General features: G+C 34.7%; 1 protein-coding gene across 2 annotated transcripts in view; it reads left to right on the forward strand.

Annotated features, from left to right (window-relative positions):
* The window catches only part of RICTOR (RPTOR independent companion of MTOR complex 2), a 75,925-nt gene that overhangs the window by 34,924 nt on the left and 20,895 nt on the right, over nucleotides 1-20,106 (forward strand). For both annotated transcript variants that reach the window (XM_005527967.3, XM_014256943.2), the window contains exons 8-26: nucleotides 147-316; nucleotides 561-628; nucleotides 1,664-1,731; nucleotides 3,020-3,102; nucleotides 3,710-3,797; nucleotides 4,642-4,732; nucleotides 4,875-4,941; nucleotides 5,061-5,141; nucleotides 6,486-6,586; nucleotides 8,105-8,267; nucleotides 8,669-8,770; nucleotides 11,151-11,197; nucleotides 13,928-14,063; nucleotides 14,620-14,819; nucleotides 15,795-15,921; nucleotides 17,131-17,295; nucleotides 17,737-17,813; nucleotides 17,948-18,026; nucleotides 18,891-19,000. In XM_005527967.3, the coding sequence (XP_005528024.2) occupies nucleotides 147-316; nucleotides 561-628; nucleotides 1,664-1,731; nucleotides 3,020-3,102; nucleotides 3,710-3,797; nucleotides 4,642-4,732; nucleotides 4,875-4,941; nucleotides 5,061-5,141; nucleotides 6,486-6,586; nucleotides 8,105-8,267; nucleotides 8,669-8,770; nucleotides 11,151-11,197; nucleotides 13,928-14,063; nucleotides 14,620-14,819; nucleotides 15,795-15,921; nucleotides 17,131-17,295; nucleotides 17,737-17,813; nucleotides 17,948-18,026; nucleotides 18,891-19,000 (2,023 nt within the window). The remainder of the gene's footprint in view (nucleotides 1-146; nucleotides 317-560; nucleotides 629-1,663; nucleotides 1,732-3,019; nucleotides 3,103-3,709; nucleotides 3,798-4,641; nucleotides 4,733-4,874; nucleotides 4,942-5,060; nucleotides 5,142-6,485; nucleotides 6,587-8,104; nucleotides 8,268-8,668; nucleotides 8,771-11,150; nucleotides 11,198-13,927; nucleotides 14,064-14,619; nucleotides 14,820-15,794; nucleotides 15,922-17,130; nucleotides 17,296-17,736; nucleotides 17,814-17,947; nucleotides 18,027-18,890; nucleotides 19,001-20,106) is intronic.

Here is a 20,106-nt window from a genome sequence, read left to right on the forward strand (position 1 = left end):
AGTTCCATTAAAAGCTTTACATTTGCTTCAGTGTGCAGTGTTCAGGACAAATAAGATATTCATACTTGAGATGACAAGTTTGTCATATGCCATGAAATGCTTTATCTTTGATCACTGGCCAAAATGACTTGTTTTCCTTTATCTAGCACTTCAGAATCCTGAGGTGGTGGCTCTTCGGGGTGGTTTAAGTACCATCCTGAAAAATGTGATTGACTGTCAACTAAGCCGAATAAATGAGGCTCTGATAACTACAGTTTTGCACCTCATTAATCATCCAAAGACACGACAGTATGTGCGAGCAGATGTAGAATTAGAGGTGAGTGCAGTTTTACTTGTTTAGTGACAGAAATTAAGCACTGTATTACTCATTAAAATGTTTTAGTTTTGTCTCATATTTCTCTGTGTTAGTGCACAGTGTTGAAAATACAATGTTTTAGGCTAAGAGCCTAGGATTTATAGAGCAGGAATAATACGACAGTTTGGAGGGGGACTGAGGAAGGGGCAGTAGCAATTTAACTGTATTTTCATGTGAAAATAATGCATGTCTTTCTTTTCTTTAGCGAATTTTAGCCCCTTACACAGATTTTCACTACAGGCACAATCCAGACACAGCAGAAGGACAACTCAAGTAAGTGTTGGTGCTGCTACTTGTGCTATCAGTTATGTTCATAACATTGGAATTAAGCTGTACTTCCTTCCAAATACTAAATTTCTAGAAGTCTAATATAGTAGGCCAGAGTGCAGCTTTCTAAAATGCAGTTAAGCATTTCAGATTTAAAAGGGCTTGTTTAGCTTAGAGAGGAGAGGGTTGGGGGATACCCTCTGCTGAGTAGCAGACATTTTACTGCCAATGAAAATGTTTTCAGGATGATGTAGCCAGGGCCCAGGTGGTGTAAAGTGGAAGGACAAGAAGCAACAGAAGCAAATTGAAGCAAGAAATATTTCAACTTGATATAAGGGGCAGGGGGCACTTGCCAAGAGTTGGAATAGGTTATCCAGAGAGGTCTTGCTTCCTTCATTCTTGAGAGTTTCTGTCACTCACCTGGATAAAGCCTTGAGTTTTTTTGCAGTTATTCCAAGCTGGCTCTGGACACTTTAAAAGGAGTGTGTGCTACATACTGCATTTGCTGAATTCTTGCAGTGGAGTTGAACTAGATGACCTTTAAAGGTGTCTTCTAACCCAAACCATTCTATGTTTCTATTATCTGGCCTAGTCTGATAACTGGTGACTTTTTGTGCAGTAATTTGGACTAGAGAGAGATCTCCTGAGATGGCTTCCAACTTGAATTAATCAAGATTTTTTAATTATCAAATGGGACTGATTAAGGTCCAAATCTTTACATTTCTGCTGTAGACTTACTGTCAGTGGAGGTGCAGAGTGATTCATTGGACTCCTATAGGTGTTTTTGATGTTATCCTCCTGTGGAAACTCTCCTGGAAGAGGAAAACTAACAATAATTTAAAATTCTAAACCTTTTCTGTGTGTATATACATAGCATAAATACATATGCACACATATATGCATACAGAAAATACTTCTTTTACTCTGGATTTTGTCCCATCTCTCAGTTAACTACCTTTAATAATAATACTGTAATACTGTTTGTTTTGTAATTATTATGACAATAATAATTCATTATGGCATTTGTTATTTTAATGTCAGGGAGGACAGAGAAGCACGATTCCTAGCTAGTAAAATGGGAATAGTGGCAGCATTTCGATCATGGGCAGGTAAGATGTGTTTATTTGTTTGAAACTGGACTATTTGAAGTGCAATTTTACTTTCTAGTATAGATGACACAGGATCTTTCTCATTTGATATGTCTAATTTCTGTCAATACCCTGCTACAATGCTACTTAATATGCATTTTGGTAGTGTAAAATTGGAGGATGCAATACATAGACTTGCAAGACTTCCAATAAACCACAGCTTTTCCCCTCCCTGTGTAAAATGCCTTGTAAATTACATCTTGATGGTCATTCTTGAAATCTAGTGGGTGAAGGGATGTTTATAATAACACCATATCATGAGAATTTGTGTTTGAGATGGTTCTGCTGCTGTAAATGAAATCTTTTTGTCTGTGTTAAAGAGATTTTTGGCAAATACTTTACCTGCTTTTACCAGCTGCCATAGCTTAAGAGAAATTGGAAATGGATTTAGTTTGCAATTTTTCATGTAGAAGACATTTCTAAATCAAAAAAGTTTTGGTTTTTTTCATTTTCCTGAATCCTTTCTCTGAAATATTACAATGTGTTAGATGAAGGTACTGCTTGGGGATTGTTTGTATTTTTTTCAGTCAAGACACTGTCTTGGAAATCTAAATCAGTTAATATAAACATTTACAAAAATTTTGGGTGGGATTTTTCCAGGCTATATTTAGGCTGTTTTATGACATTATTTGTGTTATTAAGTTCTGAAAATTATCACTAAGCTTAATTGTAATATCCAGGTATCCTTCAAGTTTCTTGTGTGTTCTCACATGCTTGGAGAGGAAGCATGTGATGCCTTTCAAAACTTCCAGAAAGCAGTTTCTGATAGGTGTATTACTGCATCTTCTTACACTTAGGGACTTAGATCTAACAGCTGTTAGAATTCACCTGGAAAAGGAAACTAATTGATTTGTTAGGTAAAGATGCAGCTTTTGATTGAAATGCCTTACAGTTCTACTCAGATGATGAACTCTTTCAGGCTTAAGAGTTACTCATTACAGACAGTTTTGTCTTTTTGGCATTTCTTCCATGCTTATGTTGTTTTCATAGATAACTTCTGAGTATTGTTCACAGTAGGAAGGACAAAAGTAGCACCATTTTTAATGAGGTTATAAAGTTTTGTGATTAGGAAGTTCTGTTAAATATTATTAATTGGGAAGGAAATGATATTATAAAAATGAAAATGTTTATGATTAGTAATTTTTTTTATGTATGCTTGTTCTCAAACTGGAAATCTCATTTTACAATGTGTCTGTTGTCCTTTATTTTGTTGATGAAGAAATATTATTGTACATCAAATGTTTTCTAGGCATTATCAGCCTGTGCAAACCTGGAAATTCTGGGATTCAGTCTCTTATTGGGGTACTCTGTATACCAAATATGGAAATCCGGGTAGGTGGTGAATATTTAGTACTGATGTAGAAATAATACTTAATATATTATTAAGTTATTCTAAACTTTTTAACAATTTAATGGCTTAAATAAATGCAGACTCCAGTTATCAGACAGTTGTCCTTGAGTTTAACTCCCAAAGTTCAATTCTATAATTCTGCTATAAAAATCCTATGAAATTGTGAAGTACACCACGTATGTGTGACAAAATGGAGGAAAATATATACGTTAATTTTTACTCTGTTCACAAATCAGAGCAAGTTTACAGTAGCTGCAGTTGCAAGTTTAAAGCATAATAATAATAATCAGAGTTGAAATCCAAGTAAATAAAAAAATTCAAAAATTAAACTTTCTAGACAAAAGTTGATGATTCCAGATGTAACTAGTCTAAAAATCTGCAATCCAAGTAGTATTCATAGTGACAATAAGGGAGAATTCAGAAATAAAAAATCCTCATCCTCTCTTCAGTTTATTTCAGTTTGTGAAAAAAAACACTGCAACAAATGCACCAGTGTTAGCGCTAGAATATCAAGGTCAGTATTAATAGTCAAAAAAGAGACAATTTTGTAAATCTGTAAAATTCCTGTTGTGTTGTTTTCTTTGATAGCGAGGTCTGCTTGAAGTTCTGTACGATATATTTCGCCTTCCTCTCCCTGTTATTGCAGAAGAATTTATAGAGGCACTTCTCAGTGTAGGTAAGTATTTAAAACAATTCATATAAGAATTCTATTAAGCTCCTGTACAAATTTGAAGCCTTTGCTGTCTCTTATGTATTGTAAATTGCCTTACTATTAACTGCTTTATCACTGAATTTATTGGTTGCTCTGAAGTCTTGTTTAAAATTCTTTTTCATCTGCTAAGTGTTGCAAGTTTTATGAAAGATCAGCATAGTTAGGTATTAACACAAAAGACTGTAAGGTCAGCACTACAGGTGAGACTTCTTTGGACAATTAGCAGTATTCAGAATTGTGGATGTGTTAATGAATACTACAGAAAGTTATTAAGCAGTGTTTTCTGTATATTGTCTGTTATCTGTCCCCATTATGCTTAGACTTCTGCTTTTTTGAGGGCAAGTTCATGCTTTTTCATGTCCTTAAATTTAACCAAGTTAGTATTTTACCTTTAGAATTACTCAGTTGTAAACTGAAGAGAATTCTCTGGGTTTTTTTAATTTATAAGTAAATAAATCATTCTTTGTTGCAAACTTGCTGCTTCTATATATGGATGCACCTTGTAACGTTTTAGGTGCTAATGGTATTTTCCGTTAAACATATTTAATGTGTTTATGAATTGGAAATACCACTGTTTTTGTTGACACTTAGATAAAATCTTTGTCCTAGCTTTCAAGGTACCCTTGCTTTGTTCAGGCCTGTGGATTAGATTTATTAGAGAACCTCTCTGACAAAATTTTCTGTAATTTGAAACCACCTGAAATAATATTTGCAGGCAAGAATTATTAGTGACATACTGACTGCCATTAAAATAATACTGTAAAAGCCAATAATTATAATTACCATTATCCATATTTTCTTGTTTTAGATCCAGGCAGGTTTCAAGACTGCTGGAGACTTTCTGATGGCTTTGTAGCTGCCGAGGCTAAAACTGTTTTACCCCATCGAGCCAGGTCAAGGTGAGGATTTAATGAACTTAACATTGTCTAAACCATTCTTGTATTGTTTTGTAGCTGTGTGGACAAAACATTTTGTGGTTTCTTGCAGGAACAATAGGAAATGTACTTTCTAAAGAGTTTCCTTAATTTTTTTTCTCCTTAGGCCTGATCTCATGGATAATTACTTGGCTTTAGTGCTTTCTGCTTTTATTACCAACGGACTTCTAGAGGTAACTAATGACTTTCGGTTTTAATAGAAGCTTGCTACTTTCTTTCTGCGAGAGTTCAAGTAAGATGTTCTACCTCAAATGTTGTAATTCTTTTTTTTTTTTTTTTTTGCTTTCTGAAGGGTCTGGTTGAAGTGATCACAAGTAGTGATGACCATGTATCTGTCAGAGCAACTATCCTTTTGGGAGAGCTTTTGCACATGGTAAATACCACTCTTTGTAACTACTTGTAAATAGGTATTTGCTATTATAGCATTAATTTGTATTCCAAGCTTGAAACATACAGTTTTCATCTGAATAGTAGATTAATTTCACATTACTTTTTCTGGCACTTCATATATTATAACGAGTATTATTCAATAGGAAGACTTTTCAGAAAGTATTCACAGTGCTAGGGTTTCTGCTCCAAAGCTATCTGTAGCTCTGACTCTCACCAGGACACTTTCTTGCCATAGCAGCAGTCATGTTTTTAAGCTGGAACCTGGCAAACACACCCATCATTAACTGTGCTTGGGAAAAAGACCATTGCTAATATTTTTGCTTTTCTTAGGATGATGGTCAGTAGGCCTCTGACAGTGTGTTTAGCTTCCTGCCTCAGGGGAGACAGATGAAAATTTTTTTATATTGAGCTTGATGTGCTTTTGGTACTTGATGTTACTCATTCAGACAACTCCATCTTCGTGGACTGCTCCTGCAGCAGGGAAACTTAAACTTCATTCCACTTCTGTGGACTTAAGATAGCTTTTACAGTATCTTCTCTTTTGAACTAACCTTGTGCTGAGATGAGGATGCTGTTTTCATAAAGGCTCCAGTGCTACATTTCAGCATTCACTTTTTATAATATTATATGCTATTTTTTGGTTTCCTAAGTGCTTTTGAATGGGAGTGATTGTTAACTCGCATTAGACTGCTGTAAAGCACATATATTTTTTGATTTTCTGAAGAGATGATCTGTTAATTGGATATGAGTATTGTTTCTCAAAAACTGAAAAAAAACCATGTAAAACACTTGTTATTTAGTGTTTGGAAATGTAACTAATTTCTTTATCTTCTTGTTCTCTAGTTTCCAGAAATATTTTCAGAACCACTTATGTTTATTAAAAGCAGTTAAATGTTTAGTAACTTAGAATGTTATCTTAATTAATCGAGGGGTTTTGTGCAGTAATGCTTTAGTAGAAATCATCAGCTTTAATTGGATTTCTGATTGTAGGTGTTTTTTTTGTACTTTTAGGCAGGTGACATAAGCGTATCTGTTTTGCAAGTTTTTGCATGTTACAATTTAAACTCCAATGGAAACAATACGTCCTACAAAACTCTGAAATTGTTTGAAATTACTTTCTAGTGTAATTTAGGTTGATTAGTTAGATCACCAATTCAAAATGATGTGTGTAATTATGCTCTGACATAATTAAAAGGTAATTTTGTTGTCATAAATTTCTGAAAAACTTGCGAAAAGTGGTAGATTCTTTAAATATTGATCCCAAAAAGATGGATTAAGTTGTTGTAAGAAGTTATTCTAACTGGACTTTTATTGGTTTTTTTTGTAGGCAAACACAATTCTTCCTCATTCTCACAGCCATCACTTGCACTGCTTACCAACACTGATGAATATGGCAGCATCCTTTGATATCATGAAAGAGAAAAGACTGTAAGAATTCTATGTTACATTTGAAAGCATAAAGTTCTGTCACAAAATGCCATCTTCTGGTACTAAAGTACCCAGTATCTTCCGGGTACTTTACATAATTGAAACTTCCTAATGGATGAAGTAAAATAATTTGATAAATTCACATGTCTTTTAATACATATTTCTTCAACTTTGTGTTCTTAGTTGCTTTTCTTTGTAGAAGACAAATTGAGTGTGTTGAGGCTTCTTTCACTTACAAAAATGTATTTGTTAATTACTCTTGCCATTTCTGATGTCTTGTCAGATCCATATTCTGATCAATGCATCAAAATGTTCTGTCTTTCATTGTGTTGTCACTGATAAATTACAGCATTTTTCCAAACTGCTACTGTGAAATGATAAGTGCTGCTTGTAGAGAACTTCCTAAAAGTGTAGTGCTCTTCTGTTTTGTAGTTTTGAAGGTTTCATATATGTCAGTGGAAAACTTTGATATGCATTAACACCATGAGTTTTCAAGAAAGGCATATCTGAAATTTCAGGACGAGGTATTTCACATGGCCAAAGTGTGGGGTGAAGGAACAGTTAAAGAGCACAAGACAGATGTTTCTGTATTACTTGGAATTGTGCTTTTTACCATTTCTGGACATACCTGATAGTATGATAAGAATTCCCATTTCTGTTGCAAGGAAGTGATTTTTTAGAAGTAGTATTTTTTATTTGAGGATCTTGGCATTGGTCAGCACTCTGCACTATTTTATAGTCTGAAAAACTAATCTGTGTTACAAATTAAACTTAAATAATTTAGATAAGTGACCAAATTCAAAGGTATTTGTTTGAAAAGAAAATAAAAGCACTCTCCTACACTATGACAATTTTTGTTTATGGGGAAGAAAGATAGACATAACTCCTCGTTTTTAGACTTCCTTATCTTTATTTGCTCATTAGGTGGGTTTTTTTTTTCTGCTGCCACTGTTTGTAATTAACTGTTTTTACCCTTGTCAGCTGTCATTTATGTTACTCCCTGTCTTTTCCCAGAAAACAGAAGCATGCTGTTTCTGAACCGTTTAGATATGAGAGCAGGAAGTGTACTACTGCTCCTGCCACCCTTGCAGGGAGGTGGGGCAGGGTTTGAGACTATATGAGAGACACTTTCTTACTATAAATTGAATCTAGCACTCTCCACTACCAGCTTTACTGCAGGATATTGATCTACTGTGACATCTCACAATGGAAATCAACTTAAAACTTTCCAGTATCCTCTGTGAACTGTGACAAACACCACTAATTGCAGAGCACAAGAAAAGTTATCAGTGAGGATAATACTTCAGTGCTAGAAACTCTAAAAGATAATTTTCTGTATAATTTCAATATAGGACTGAGTCTTTTGGATGTATAAAATGTGTCTCAAGAAAATAATTTTTTTTTGGTTCAGAATTGTTGGTCAGATCTTACTTGAATTGGTTACTCAGGAGGTAGTGGTCCTCTTTAGTCTGATAACAATAGCCAAATACTAATTATAACCTTTTTTTTTTCTATTAGGCGAGCAAGTGCAGCGCTCAACTGCTTAAAACGTTTTCATGAGATGAAGAAAAGAGGCCCTAAACCTTACAGCCTCCATTTAGATCATATTATTCAGAAAGCAATCTCAACGCACCAAAAACGGGATCAGTACCGTGTGCAGAAAGACATCTTTATTTTAAAGGTATCATGATAATTCATTTTTCAAACCTGGATTTGACACTGTGCTCCAGAAACTTGGATCATACTCCTCAAGCTTCACTCAGTGTAATTCAGAATCATTGGTGTGATTCTTTGTAGTAATTTTTTTATCTCATTTGTCTTGTGGGTACTTGTGGATACTAAATTGCATTTCCAGAAATGGAGGAATGAAATTCCAATAACTTTTAATGTTTTTTGTGACCAGTTGTCATCTCTTAGGTTCTTAATGCAGTACTGTAACCATACAATTTACCTTCAAATGCATGTTAGTGTGAAACACAGCCCTTTTAATGATTTTTACATGAGCAGTAAGTATTTCATGTGGCAAGACTGAAAAAGTTGATGCAGGGAAACCTGTTGTAATTTTTCATGTCTCTATTCCAGGATACAGAAGAGGCACTCATCATGAATCTTCGAGACAGCCAAGTTCTCAATCACAAGGAGAATCTTGACTGGAATTGGAATCTAATAGGGACCATACTGAAGGTGAGCTTACAAAGGCCATGATAATACGTTGAATAAATTATTTGGGGAAATAGTCTGTATCATATATGAGATTTGACTTTCTAATATTAGTTCCAGAGTACATCTAATAATTTGTTTTATTTCAGGAAATTAGAATCTCCTGGGTTTAGTCAGTGCTCCTTTAGTCTCTTCATGTAAAACCCTTAAACTATATTCAAAAACGTACAATAGTTAAATTCACAGTTTTCCTAAGAAACACTTATTAAATGTTATATGTCTTTATTTTTATAGAAATCAACTTCATAGAACTAGGTATATTGTCTTTAAAGCTGCTAATACTTCAGACTTCAGGGGGATATGACTATGTTCAGATTCATAGCAGGTTTTTTTAAAATGATGTGAGCTGAAGGTTATAGTAAGGGGCTTCTAGATCAAAATCCAGATGCTTAGACTGAACCATGTATGAAAACTTCGCTGAATGTTTTGAACTAATGCAAATAGTTCTTTAGTATCGATTTTATTACAGAATTAATTTCTCTTTACATCATAAAGGAAATACCTAATGGGGTGAGGGGCATTGTTTTAAATATATTTAAATACATTAAATATATTTAATGCACAGATTTTAATACACTGCCTCTTTTAGTAAGCAGAAAATATACTTTGCTTGACTAAAAAAACCTTGAGTACTTAATATAGTCTTCGAACCAAAATTGCTCCAAGATGTTATTCTGTGCATCAAAGTCATCCTTTAGCTGAGTATCATTCTTTTACTGTCTTCTTTACTGTGTTGTTACAAAGATGGTGAAAGTACAAAAAAAGGATTAATGGTGACAGTCATAATCAAAACTATGTTGTTTTTTTTGAGAAAAAGAAAAGAAACTAAATATTTCTGTGCCTTTTTTTCAGGGACCGATAAAGTTGAAAGAGCAAGAATCTGTCTGGTATAAAGACCTGAATATGTATATGACAGTAGCTTTGCTCCACCAGATTTCACTGTTTACAGACTTTTTTACTGCCATCATAAGATTTACTGGGTTACTAGATAACTATTAGTCGTAGATACTTTTATCTTTGATTCAATATTAAAGATATTATCAGAAAACTGTTTTTCAGAATCTCACAGTTAATTAGTCTGTATAGTATTTTGACAGTGGAAGCCTTATGTAATTGACCTCTTTGGGTTTTCTTAAACTGAAATTTTCGTCAAACAGACAGTTTCTCTACCCTCTCAGACCTCCCCAGCAATGTACTTTGTAGTGTCCTGTCAAAGAGTTCCTAAAGTCTGAAAACTGGGGACTTCTTTCTAAATGAGAAGTGTGTGTGCTTTTTCTGGCTTACTTCTAACCATTTCTGTTCCTGTGTAACACCAGCATAAACTGGGAAAATCTTACCACAGTGGTTGTCTTTAGTCCTCTAAATGACCAGGATCTGGATTCCGGTGTCTGAAATATGTTATCTCATGTGGCTGCTCACCTCCCCCTTGTCTGTTGCAGCCTTTTATGTGTGGAGCGTCAGCTCTCTAACCACCTCATTGTGTGCATCTCAGGTGGTGCCTTACTGCCTTTTTTCACTTACTCAGCTTGCTGTCTAAGCTGCTGAAAGAGCAGCAGAAGTGTCAGCCTCATCTGTATCTGGCACTGTTAATTGGTGTAGTCAATTTTACTGATCATTAACTAGTGCAGTGTGTATCTAAATACTGGAATACCAACTGGAAATGTAGAACTGTGTCACGTAGATAGGAAAGAAGAAAGTTTGATGCACTTTTCCATTCCTGACAGGAAGATACTCACTGGTAGCAACATAAAGAAATCTGAAGCCACAGAGACAACAGATGGCTTTAAAAACAGGAAAATGTAATGGGAAGGAAGAATAGATCCTGAAGAGAGTATTAGCTTTCATGTGGTCCTTCTTAATATATCTTACAAAGTATCAACAAAGTTTAATTTTTTTGAGTTTCAATACCATTTTAATAATCAGCATTTAAGTGATCTGTAACAGAATAATGATTACTTTCAAACCAAATCTGGTGAATATTAAAAACAGCAGCCAAAAATTATTTCCCTGTAATGCATATCAAATTTTTTGTTATTTGCAGAAAAGAAACTAAGCAAAATTGCTTATTTTTCATCAGCTTCTCATAGTTTTTTGTTTTCATTTCTTGTACATGTAGCATGTGACCAACATTCTCTGTCCTTCTCTAGAAAAAAAGCCTGAGCAATTCTTGAAGCAGGCAGTGTGGGCTTTTCAATAAAATAATGTCTTTTTTAAGATGTAAAATTAGGTGCAAGAAAACTTTTTAATTATTAGGTAAATACAACTGATAGAAATAAGTGAATTTTACTGACTAATTAAGGACTGATGTACAAGTTTCATATGCTGTATTCACTGTTTTTTCTAGTGGCCAAATATAAACCTAAGGAACTACAAAGATGAACAGTTGCACAGGTATGTAAAAATTATGTAGACTTTCTTTGAAGAAAGATATTTGGAAGACTGGTTTTTACTACTGTAATAAAATATTACCTAGATGTATCACAATTTTAAAACTTAATCTGTAGATAAGAAGTTAAGGTGTAAATTTGGATAATTAAGTTGCAATATTTGAGTTCAATAAACGAGTGTTTAAGCTTCTTTTCTATGCACAGGTACTTTATATATTTAGTCCCTTAAGAATCATACCACCTTTGCAAATGCTAAATTTACTTTTAAACCTTGGATTGTTACTGCTTAGTATTTCAAAGAGTAAGGTTTAATGTCAGAATTTGGAAAACTTTTACAGAGTTAGGTCTATAGTTGCACAAGTTTTTGACTACAACTTTCATCAAAAACCAAGAGGAAATTATTTCTAGTTGCTGTTACTGGCAAGAGAAGCATGTGTCATTTGGGAAAAGAAAATCAACCAACCAAACAAAAAACCTCCAGTACAGCTCTGGTTCCTTTCATGTCTGTTGTCAGAGATTTTTATTTTTTTGTGCCTGTGTGGTCATAGTGTTGCTAATTAGTTCTTGGATGTGCCTTTTAGCATGTGTTTCAGAAATAGATTACATTATTTTGAAGAATAGGTCTGTATTTGTGGGCATGAAAAGCTGCTTCCTGAACTGGGGGAAAACCCAAAACATAGAATATATGCTGAAAGGCTCATGTGGCTGTGTTTTAAATTTCTACCAGGAAGCAGTCAGGGTACTTTTATGAATTATTTACAGTATAGGCAGTAGTCCCATTGTTATCATAACCATAACTGAATTTTACATTAGTATTTTTTCTTGGTTTTCCTGAAACTTTAATTGCCAGTCTGTATTTTGAGATAAAGGATTATTTTCCAGATCTGGTAGTTTATAATATTGCTTCTCTAAAGCAGTGTCTGCAGTTCTGACTGTGACACCAACACACACTCCTCAACCTACCTATGTGGGACAGTGTTCCTATTCCACGATTTTGTGCTGTATTCAAGTGTTGGTCAGTGCCTAATTAATTTAATTCTCAATAAACTAGGAAAATCTAGAATTGAGTTGGTGTGAAGCTTCTATAGTTCACTGATCCTTTCTGCAGAATTGGGATCTTAATGGCTTTAAAATGCAGTTGTTCCTGTTTATTACAAGGAACTAAGCCCCAAATCCCCCAAATCTCTCTCTAGTTTCAGTGCTAATGACACAAAATTTTCCACCACTTTGTTTTTCAAGTGTAAATTACATTTATTTCTCCTTCCATAAATTGATCTATTTTAATGTTAGTGTTGTTGTGATGATATTACAGCTGTTAAAGTGAAATTCCAGATATTTTTAAAAAGATTCCTTAATTTCATAGAGATACAGTTAATGCAGTGTATAAAAACACACAGGATCCACAGAATCATGAAGATCTCAAAGATCATTGAGTCCAACTGTTCACTGCTAAAGCATGTTTCCAAGTCCCATGTCTGTATGTCCTTTAAATATCTCTGGAAGAGGTGACTCCAGCAATTCCCTGGGCAGCTCAAATGCCTGACCACTCTTTTAGTCCAGAAATTTCTCCTAATATCCTATGAAAACTTCCTTTGGGGCAACTTGAGGCCTTTTTCTTTCATTCTGTCACTTATCACCTGGGAGAAAGACCACCCCCACCTGGGCGCAACATCTTGTAAGGAAGGTTATAAAGAGCACTAACGTCTCCTTGAGCCTCCTTTTCTCCAGGGTAAATACCCTCAGTTCCCTCAGCTGCTCCTCATTGGACTTGTGCTCCAGACCCTTCCTCAGTTCTGTTGCCGTTCTCTGGAATCACTCCAGCAGCTCAGTGTCTTTCCCATAGTGAGGAGCCCCAAAACTGAATGTATGAATGTTGATATACACACATACATGCTTAAATATACACATAGATATATACATGTATAAATTTGTATGTCAATATATATTAATTGCTAGTAACCCAGAATAAAATACATTTTACTTGACAAAACTCTGGTTTCCTTTGTCATGCATCCATACAAGTGCAGTTCTGTAATTCTTTTCTTAATGCCTGACATATCTATCTTCTGATGGAATATTTTGTGTTATTTTAAAGCACAAATGTGTGTTTATTTTTTGAAGAATTTTTGAGAGGAGGTTCTTTGCTGAAGACTTATTCTTGTGATGCATAACTCAAGCTACGTTCTTACTGTGTTTTTAAAAAGTCTGCGAGTGTGTTAGCAGTCACTGTGTTATTCGTCAGAAAGTTGACTGGTTAAGTGAGGTGTTTGGAAACAGTGTTGCTGAATAAGTGAGTCTTTTTCCTGTCAGAACATAAAAACGTGATTTTCCCAGTAGCAGTAACTATAATAGCTGAAGACAACTCAGGTCACAAGTTTCTTTTTTAAGCTGTTTGTTACTCTAGATAATACCATCCTTGAAACTTGCCACAGGATATAAATTATGAGAATGAGAAGGAAGCTATAGCTTCTGAGAACATAGAGATTTTAAGTTCCTTTGCTTGTATTTAGTCATGCTGTAGAAAACCCTTTTTAAGACACAGTACAGCAGCATCTCTGAAATTGTGTCTGGATGGAGTCACTGCTGTTACCTGATACTATTTTGATAAATTTTTAAGACTAACTGCCAAGAAACCAAGTTAAGTATAACCCATTTTTTCTACTATCATCATTTGGTATTGTGAGACTATCCTTGACATACTGAAAAATAGCCAATTCTATTTTACTTTCTCTAGGTTTGTAAGGAGATTGCTGTATTTTTACAAGCCTAGCAGTAAACTTTATGCTAACCTGGATCTGGACTATGCCAAGGCGAAGCAGCTCACTGTTGTGGGTTGTCAGTTTACTGAATTTCTTCTTGAATCAGAGGAGGTAAGAAATTTTCAGCTACAAGACTGGAAGTAGAACAAGTAGTCTTGCTAATGCCACCTGGAAAAACCTTAATTTTTAGTAAAGACTTCTGAGATTTTGGGTGTTACATCTAAAATCACCAGTGTAATTAAGAAATACAGTGTGAAATATTGAGGAAGATGACTGTATTTATGCAGAAGTTTTATTAAATACAGCTTTGTTAAATGCAGCTAAGAGTTTGAAGTAATTGCTTTTATTATTTTTGCTGTGTATAACCTTCCTTTTCTAACTCATTCTTTTATGCTAAAGACTCCTGTGCCCCAGGTCAGAGGGAAATGTCAGTGAATAATACTTCGCCTTTTTCATGGAACGAGAATGGGACTTCAGATGTCTTCATGCTTTGCTCCTTTTATTAGCCTTGAAACTTTTTCTTTAGTCTGAATTGTTTCCTAGCCTGTGTTTCTGTTTTGTGTCTGTGTTGTGCTTGTACATCTTAAGAAATTTAAAGTAATGAGTTTCAGTAAAGAAGAGGCACATTTCTGTTACTTACAGATGCTATTCCTCTTTATTTTGCTAGGATGGACAAGGTTACCTGGAGGAATTGGTTAAAGATATTGTACTCTGGCTCAACTCTTCATCAGGCATGAAACCTGAACGTAGTCTTCAGAATAATGGGTTACTAAATACCCTTAGCCAGCACTACTTCCTGTTTTTTGGTACTTTATCTTGTCACCCTCATGGAGTGAAAATGCTTGAGAAATGTAATGTGTTTCAGTGGTGAGTGCTTTTATTTGGTATGAATTGTGCTTTCAGTGTACAATTAGTTATGCAAATTTTAAACTGTGTGAGGGCCACCATTTGAAAAGCTGAAAACTCTAAGGTTATTTTGGTGTAGCTACAGGTTTAGGTCCCCATGTTTTTTTCTAAGGTCTTGTAATCATTACTAAGCAGACAGGAGTAGTTATGGCATAGACAGCTTACTTTTTCATATCTACACCTGTGTGATTAGAGATGAGTTTCAAGGATTATAGTACACTGAAAAGTGTGGGGAAATAGAGAAACAAACAAAACTCAAAACACACAAACCATGAAAAAATGGTAGGTGCCATACTATTTGTGAAATGTTGATATATGTTGCACTTAAAACTTCAGTATATTTGAGTGAAGTTATGAAGCTCAAAATTTTGTTCAGGTACAAATCAACATAGCTTCCTTTGGGAAGAAATTTACTAGTGACTAGTACTAGTTTATCAACGTAAAACAAACCTCAAGTAAAAATACAGATGTTTTAATGTACTCCTTTTTATCTTTTTATTTTTGATTTTGTTGATTTTTAGAAAACAAGCTTTTTACCGGCTTCAGAACACTTGATATACAATAAAATCTAGACAGTTAATAGGACTAACTGAATGGCAAGCTTTATACACAATGTTGTACAATGAACAATTGTTCACAGGGCTTAATGAGCATTAATTTTTATACTTATAAATCACTAATTATGCTGACAGAATTTTTACAGAGCATTTATAAAAGATGTTGGTTTGGGGTTTTCCTCTTGCAGTATTTAATCCTTATTTGATTTTACAGTTATAGCAATTTAAAGTTACTCCATTTTATACAAGAACATACTGTGTATTCCACACTTACAGTAATAGAAGTATAATTCAAAGTACTTCAGTTTAAATTACTGATGGTTCAAGTGAGTTCAGATCCTAATTTTGTTTTCTTCTTCCTCCCCTTCCATGCCTCCAGTCTTCTAAATCTTTGTTCTTTGAAGAACCAAGATCACTTGCTAAAATTGACTGTTTCTAGTCTGGATTATAGCAGAGATGGATTGGCAAGAGTCATCCTTTCTAAAATCCTGACAGCAGCTACTGATGTAAGTTCAATTCAATTTATGTTCCTTTGATATTGCCCTCTACACATTTCTTTTATTATTCAAGGTGTATGACTTTATTTTTAAGCTGTTATATATAAAAAGGATTCTCATTTTTGTATTCAGAGAAATGAAACTCCTACAAGTGTAGCTTTTGAATATGTTGTGAACTTCATACCCTGTATTGTATTTGTGCTCAAGAAATTAAATTCTTCAAACCGAGCTATCTCTCATGTATTATTTGATATGTATGTTATTGTTTAGGTCAGTGGCATCTTAAATCAATTCTAAAGGCATTGTCACAAACAGAAATCTGTATTTGTAGCAGCACTAACCTTATGTTAGCCTTCTAGGAGCAGAGACTGTTTTGATAATGATTTAGGTTAATCAGTATGTTGGAACTAAGTAGATGCTCTAATTGCTGGAATGAGGGGTTAGCTCAGACATAGGCATTGGGATTTGTTCTTCTGAATAAAAAAAGATGAATAGGAATAAAAAATATAGTTACATGGATTTGGGAGAGGAAACTCTTGACTTTTAAGGTAACATTGTTAGACAAGCAAGCACTGATGTCAGGGAGATAGGTGACAAGAAGTTGAAATATAACTAGGAAAGAATGTTCCTGACTTCAAATGAAGTAGTTTCTGTCATCAACAGAATATGTTCTAGAGTAGATACAAGAGAGAGAAATGTAGGTACTAGCTTTAAATGTCTGTTTTGGAAGAGGAGGACATAAACTGAGGATGTTTCTTAGGATGAAGAATGGAGTATGAAGGTATGAAGATGGTTGAAGGAATGACTCAGTGAAAGATGAAACTGCCTACTGACTATAATTTTTTTTAATTGGCTTCTAACTTCAAAAGATATAACAGTAATAATAAATTAATATATAAGATATAAATATAAAGTATAATTATTGTATCTTATAAAAGAAGATATAATAATAATACCGTTTAAAAAGATATAGGATTGGATACTTACAATGGCAAATTTACTTGTGATCTTAGATTCAGTTTTCCCATGTGCTAAGATAGAAACAGCTCTCTAATAAATGGTAATTTTAATAGATAAGGTTTGTTTCACAGTTGCTCGCTGCAAAATAGTAAGTTTTGATGAATAAAAGTGATTGAAAGGTATTTTTAAAAGTTGTAAATCATTATTTGTGTTAGTAATTTTTCTTTTATTCAAGAAAACATCTTCTTTACTTTGCAGAGCTGCAGGTTGTATGCAACAAAACACTTAAGAGTGTTGCTGAGAGCTAATGTAGAGTTCTTCAGCAACTGGGGGATTGAGTTACTGGTGACCCAGTTACATGATAAAAATAAAACTATTTCTTCTGAGGCACTTGATATTCTAGATGAGGCATGTGAAGACAAGGTGAGCACCCCTTCTCTTTTTAACCTCTTTTTGGTATGCTGCTCTTAAGCTCTTGCCCACCCCTTTCCCTAGTAGCAAAGTACGAATATGCAAGAAGCTACTGATGGGTTTCCTGTTTCAGTTGTCAATGATGGACTTAAAATAGTTTGTAAGACCCCTTTGATGAAACTATTGCAATATTACTTAAAAGAAAACAGACTTCTGGATTATGCCTGTATTTAGATATGGATTGCAACTTCTTTTGTTCATTATACTTCTTGTGAAGTAATTTATATTTAGTGACAAGATACATAAAATTGATAATATTAGGATTAAGATGGAATTTGTTACTTCTTTTGAAACACTTGCTGCTTCATTGCAGGCAGAGTTTTGTAGTTATTGCAGTTTTCAGATATATTTTATGTAGTGCTCAAATACTCTTTGTGTTCTTAATTATTTTAGGCCAATCTTCATGCCCTTATCCAAATGAAACCAGCTCTTTCTCATCTTGGAGACAAGGGCTTGCTTCTGCTCCTAAGGTAAATATTGAATATGCTATTTGATTTCACACTGTGGAAACTAATAAGTGTTCTTTTTATTCAAATTCTGGGATTTGTTGTAATTGTTGTTTTAATTGTTGAAATTAGAATGTGAACTGTCTGTTTTCTTACAGATTTCTGTCCATCCCAAAGGGGTTTTCGTATCTAAATGAAAGAGGTTATGTAACAAAACAGATGGAAAAGTGGCAAAAGGTAATGCTAAGAAGATGTTAGCTAGATATTAGGAGGAATGGTGTAAATACACAGATTTAGAACAGAGATTCTTTTAAATAATTGCATTTGTATGTACTTGTAAAGCTTATGCAAATACATTTATTACATCAGTGACATAATGTTTTTGCTGGAAAAGGTTGACAGAGATTTACAGTTCCATAGCTTCTCTGTACATGTATGCTTTTGATTTACTGAGATGCTTACATAATTTTGGTATTTTAGCAAATATTTCAGGAGTGTAGTAACTTTCTAAAATAGGTTGTTGTGGAAGGTCATTTTCTAGCGAAGTGTGGAAAGGAATGCTACTTCTCAAGATACCTCTGGTTGTTGTTAATTAAAGTTAAACCTGGAGGTTGTGAAGACAGAATTGGCTGATGCTGTTAGGAACAGGAACACAAGATTACTAAGAAAAATTCATTATTGTCATGACTTGAATAAAACTCTTCATATGTTACTTTGGTTTTGTATTTGATTATAAGTTTGGTCTCATTCCTGTTGGCAACTTTTTTAGTAGTTTAATGTCACTTGTCAAGGAGTACTGAAATCCATGATGATCTATTGAAATGATTTGAGTTTGTCAGATGTGAAGCATTTCTTTCTTCCTTTTTTAACAAATTCCCTGAAATAATTATGAAATCAATTGTTGACTCTGCAAACTCATTATATGTGTGAAGTGCATTAATTTTCTTGAGTCCCACCTTCAGATCATAAAAAAATTCAGCCTTTCATAAGGATTTTTAGTTTTTCAATTAATTTTCAATTATTTCTTCCTTGTAAAGGCTCATGCTATAACACCATAAACCACTAAATGTACTGTGTCAACCCTCATCTGTCTTCTCACAGGAATATAATTTAAAATACGTTGAATTGATCGAAGAACAACTTAATGAAGCACTTACAACATATCGCAAACCTGTAGATGGGGATAACTATGTTCGTCGGAGCAACCAAAGGTAAATTTGGGAAAATGTGTTTTGAGGCAAAAGCTGGCAGGGCTGATCAGGAGTAACCTGAAATGTATGAGGGAAAGGAGTACTGACAGGATTTCAGTTTATTCTGCTCCTGGAGCAGTACATCAGGGTGATATGAGAAACACACACAGGGTGAACTGGATGTGTTGCTTGGCTCCCAGAGTTTGAACATAATTCATTTCAGAGCTTTTATATAATTAGTTTTAGAGCTTTAATAGAATTCATTTCATTAAGACTTGGTGGACTGAGTCCCATGATTGGAGTGCTGGAATGGAGGGCTACAGGATTTTCAGGAGGGATGGACAAATGAATGTGTCACTGTATATGAGGAACAGGTTTGATTATACATCCCTTGCAGTTAGTGGTGATGTGGTTGAGAACCTCTGGGTGAGGATTAAGGGGATGGAAAAAAAGGAAATGATGTAGTGGGTGTCTGCTACTGATTGCTCAGCCAGAATGCTGGTACTGATGAGTCATTCTAGAGACAATTAGGAGAAACTTCTGGATCAGTAGCTCTTGTTCTTATGGGCTTCCTGTGGAAGATTTCAGCTTCCAGGCATTGACTGCAAATACTGCAGTGCAATAACAAGCAGCCTTGGAAATTCTTTGTAGGTGAAAGTCTGTAGGAGATACCTTCTTTTCACAGGTACTCAGTGAGCCAGCTAGGAAAGATGTCCTCCTCAGCTTGCTGTTTGTGAATACAGGGCTTGTAGGAGATGTCTCTAGGCCACAGTGATCGAGGCATGGTTGAGTTTAAAATTTCCAATGTAATGAGAAAAAGCACAGCAGAGTTGCTACCCAGGGCTTCGGGAGAGGTAACTTGGGGAGCTGCTTTAGCAGAGTACATTTTTGAGGTCCAAGGAGTCCAGAAGTGCTGGTCTGTCTTCAGGAGCTATCTTTTAGAAGCACAGGAGTAGGCAGTCTCATGGTGTTGTAAGTCAAGCAAGAAGGGCAAAATAATGCCTTGGCTGAACAGGGAGCTAGCTCAGGCTGATCAGTACTAGCCCACCAGCACTGAGGGAGCTAGCAGATGTTGTATCAGGACCTATCTCTTATCTACCAAAAGTCTTGTGAGTCTAGGGAAGTCT

This window comes from Pseudopodoces humilis, chromosome 4, assembly GCF_049639895.1.
Source record: "Pseudopodoces humilis isolate 2021_Gansu_Grassland_sample_001 chromosome 4, ASM4963989v1, whole genome shotgun sequence".
Taxonomy (NCBI): Eukaryota; Metazoa; Chordata; class Aves; order Passeriformes; family Paridae; genus Pseudopodoces; species Pseudopodoces humilis.